This window comes from Halyomorpha halys, unplaced genomic scaffold (genome assembly GCF_000696795.3).
Source record: "Halyomorpha halys isolate HHAL.00 unplaced genomic scaffold, Hhal_1.1 Scaffold51.1, whole genome shotgun sequence".
Lineage (NCBI taxonomy): Eukaryota > Metazoa > Arthropoda > Insecta > Hemiptera > Pentatomidae > Halyomorpha > Halyomorpha halys.
The window spans coordinates 1,603,822-1,607,752 of NW_027108122.1; the positions used below are offsets into that span (position 1 = coordinate 1,603,822).

General features: G+C 29.4%; 1 protein-coding gene across 2 annotated transcripts in view; it reads right to left on the reverse strand.

The window, feature by feature from the left end:
- The window catches only part of Sardh (Sarcosine dehydrogenase), a 25,151-nt gene that overhangs the window by 5,398 nt on the left and 15,822 nt on the right, over positions 1 to 3,931 (reverse strand). For both annotated transcript variants that reach the window (XM_014436150.3, XM_014436158.3), the window contains exons 12-16: positions 2,289 to 2,486; positions 1,951 to 2,199; positions 1,720 to 1,868; positions 1,153 to 1,246; positions 148 to 310 (exon numbers count right to left, since the gene is read on the reverse strand). In XM_014436150.3, coding sequence (XP_014291636.1) covers positions 148 to 310; positions 1,153 to 1,246; positions 1,720 to 1,868; positions 1,951 to 2,199; positions 2,289 to 2,486 — 853 coding nt within the window. The remainder of the gene's footprint in view (positions 1 to 147; positions 311 to 1,152; positions 1,247 to 1,719; positions 1,869 to 1,950; positions 2,200 to 2,288; positions 2,487 to 3,931) is intronic.

Genomic DNA, 3,931 nt, shown 5'->3' on the forward strand with positions numbered 1-3,931 from the left:
TAGGTATGTTACATATCTATAAATAATATACATTATTGTGACTAACAATGGCTAACTAAAACCAATTGATTGTTTATATATATATATATATATATATATATATATATATATACAGTAGAATGTTCTTAATAGTTAAAAAATAATTACCTTTCTCCGAACACAAGGAGTAAAGTGCTCGGTAGCCTGCGTGTCGTAGGCCGTAATTCCTACCCACTTCCCAAAGAGCCAAGTACACTGGAATGCAAGCATGTTCAGGCACATGAATTTCCCAACCCAGTTCTCCAACATAGCTGGTCCTCATAGCTCTCACCTGTTGAATAATAATCAGACAATTTAAATGGGCAAAACTTATATTCATGGTTCAAAATATAATCATTTATTTATACCAGCCTAGTCAAAATTTCCATTTCACTACAAAGAAACAAGTTAGTTAAAAACAAAACAAAAAACAATATCAATCTTCTTCATAAATTTAAAAACATTAAATAATTATTTTATTCATGATTTTCACTTCAGCTATGCTAGTTATAAGAAATTATGGCAATCTGTCAAAAAATTACTTTTATGTCTCACTTAATTTATAATTAATATGGTTTCTCGAGTCCCATAAAAATGTTTTTTCACCATTGTTACCAAATAAATGAATACTTACAAACTTTGAGACCTATATACTGTCCTCCTTAGTTAATTTGTCCAATCTACACAATTAAAATTTTTATTTTTTTTCAAATATTCGAAGGCTGCGACATCTTCCTTCTGTTTTACTGACCTAAAATATCCTATATGCTTTGCTTAGAATAATTTAACTAAGGAGCACAGTATAGCTTTATTGTACATTGCACATTGTAAAAGACAAATTAACAAGAACAAAAAAAGACAAATTTTAATCATGGAAGTCCAGTTGATATTGTACTGTACTTGATATTGATAAATATGGATAAAAAAAGGTGGTTTGTAATATGAATGAAGAATGTAAGAAGGGGATAAACTAAACAAATATAAATTACCAATACATATCAAGTTTATACTTATTTGATACATATGCCACATTGATTGAAAATAATACATAATTGATATTACTGACAAAGAAAATGTTTCAGTGCAGTATACCATCAATCAGAATTAGTATTATATTAATTTAAGAATAGTCACCTCAATCCCGGCAAGCTTAATGATACGTGACGTTTTGTAGGGAAAATTTGCATCACTTAGGTCACAATCAACTAGATTTTGTAGGAGTTCACGGCTAAAAAAAAAAATTGTTTAAATATAGTGTTAGTTGGTTGAAAAGAAGTCACCAAAAATCATCCTTCATCACAGAAGAACATAAATTGGTTAGTGTTGCTCAACATATAATTAAGTAAAAGTGTTCTGATTGCCTAGGAACTCGCCCTAAGATTAAGAGTCAATCATGTTATAAAATTTAAATAAAATTCTCCTATCTGTTTTATAATAAGGCTTTTCATTTAAACTTAAGAAACTAGTAATATTCCTTTTATTTATTCTGAATAATTTTTTAATATTACAATATATATAAAACCATGTTTTCTAATGATCGAAATTCAGTTTTGACAATTTATCTAAGGATGGTAGTAGAGTCAAAAAATGTATTTCATTTTAAACTCCTCATGTAATGCCATGACAAATATTTCGATAGGGAAAATTAATTTGTTGATTTTTTATTTTTATTTAAATGAGAATAAATATGTAAATACAGACCTGGCAGGACCCTGGATAGATAACAGCCCAACTTGTGATGAGAAATCGGTTATATCTACTTTAAATCCTTTTTTCTTTATCACTGACATAATGTGCGCTCTAGTTTGAGAAGCTGAAGCACCACCAGCAACTATGTACATTCCACGTCCCTAGAATAAAAAACAAAGAATATTGAAATAATAATCATAATGGAAAAGTAGTGAATAAATTTTAATTTTGAAAAAAAATTACCTTAAAAATGGGATTAGCCATTGTTCCAGTGCCAGGCCTGATAGGAACAACGGTAAGATCAGCTTCGATTCCAGCACTATCATTAAGAAGGCATGTGTAGACAACCTGATCAAATGGGACATCCGTATCAGCAGTGAATAGCCAATCAGCTGCTCTTTGAGTGTCGGGACCGATCATGTATAACTTACAAAAGTAAGAAAAGTCCATCATTGCAACCTGCTCACGACAGGCCAGGCATTCTGAACCAATCTAAAATTTTAATCAAGTAGAAATATTCCTTAGTATTAACACACTCACCATAGCCTATGGAAACACTAAAGTTCAATTTATAAACTTACTACAAGGTGATGTTTAGAAAATCCAAAAGTTTTGTCCCCTTTCAACAGAGTTATATATCTTTTATCAAGATTCTTTGGAGTACCATAAGCACCATACCAGTCGTACGCAGGTATAGGACAGTATCCCTGAGGATTAAACCATCCTGGTCTCTCGTATGCTTGTAACTCTTCATAAACTGCTCCAGCAACCAGCAGTTCCTACATAATAATACATTATCAAGAAATTTGAATAAAATAAAAACATAATCAATATGTATAGGAGAATAAAAAGTTGTCTTGTGTTCTAGAACATTTTATTCTCTTCAACTTGTATACCTTTGCTATACTAAACTGACAAATAATTTATATGAAAACTGCAAACTAGATGGACTTTCTCCCACTTCATCACAAATATTTAGTTATGATATGCTATAGTCACATGATATATGGCAGAAAACCATATTATTCTGCCTGGGATTGGATAATTTTTTTGTTTTAATTTTTAGGTTAAAAAAAACTACAAAATATGTCTGATTTACCATAAAAAGATATAAATCATTGCATTTGTAAATTAAAATGAAATAAAAAATCTGGTTTTATGCCTCTCAAAACTATCACCAACCTGCTTTGAGTTGAAAATAAACCACGCTCATTTCAAAAAAAACAATTTCTTAATTATTCACTCACGATGACTATATTTTCCTATACCGTATTTCTACATATGGGCTAGTAAAGCTAAAAAAAAATTCAAACAAGTTTCTATGGGAACAAGAATCACTTCTAAGAACTGACTATTGTAAAAAAAACCATGGAAGCACAAAAATATTCATTTATATTTTTATGTTTTGTCACTCTCCATTATCTTCTTCAACTTAAAATGTAATATTTTAATATAGCTAATACTATAATTGAATATTATGAACTTAAATTACTATTCCTATTTCCAAAATTTTGTTTTCATCCTAAGGAAATATTTTTCTCTTCTCGTGTATCAAATTCTTCATAGTTTATATTTAGCTCTTTTTTGTAACTATAAACGAGGAGAGATGATTAATTATGTCAAATGAACAGAATTAAAGGCTCTTTAGAAGAAACTATTTTGGAAATTAATCATTTAAGGCCAGTGAGAACATTTCACAGAGTATAAGACCTAATTGATATTAAACACCATTTAATTGTACATAATTTAATAATTGGTCTAATTAGCTTAATCAAAATTGTTGGAGCCACTTTTGAGAAAATGATAAAAAAAGTTTTAAATCAGTGGTATACAGTGCCTGACATTAACACATCCATTTCCACTGAAAACTCTCAGATTATGATATTTCACGATCGCAATAATTTTCCTTGCTATATGTAGGTAAGTGATAGTAAAAAAATATACTATATAGTACCAAATAATTCTCCTAAAAAACACTAGTTTATAGAACCAATTGGAATAGTCTCATTAGCAACACATGGAAATTCGAGCAATTTCAAATTAATGGAGGAAACAGTTTAAAATTATTTTGATTTATATTCTTCGATTTCAGGAGGTAAGTAGTTTCTTCAACTGAAGAAGAAAAATTATTTCTTCCGAGGCTTTCTCAAAGGATCAGGAAAAAATTAATCAAAGAGAATATGAGGCTGAGGATAAGAAGTGTTGACCATATAATCAATATAAA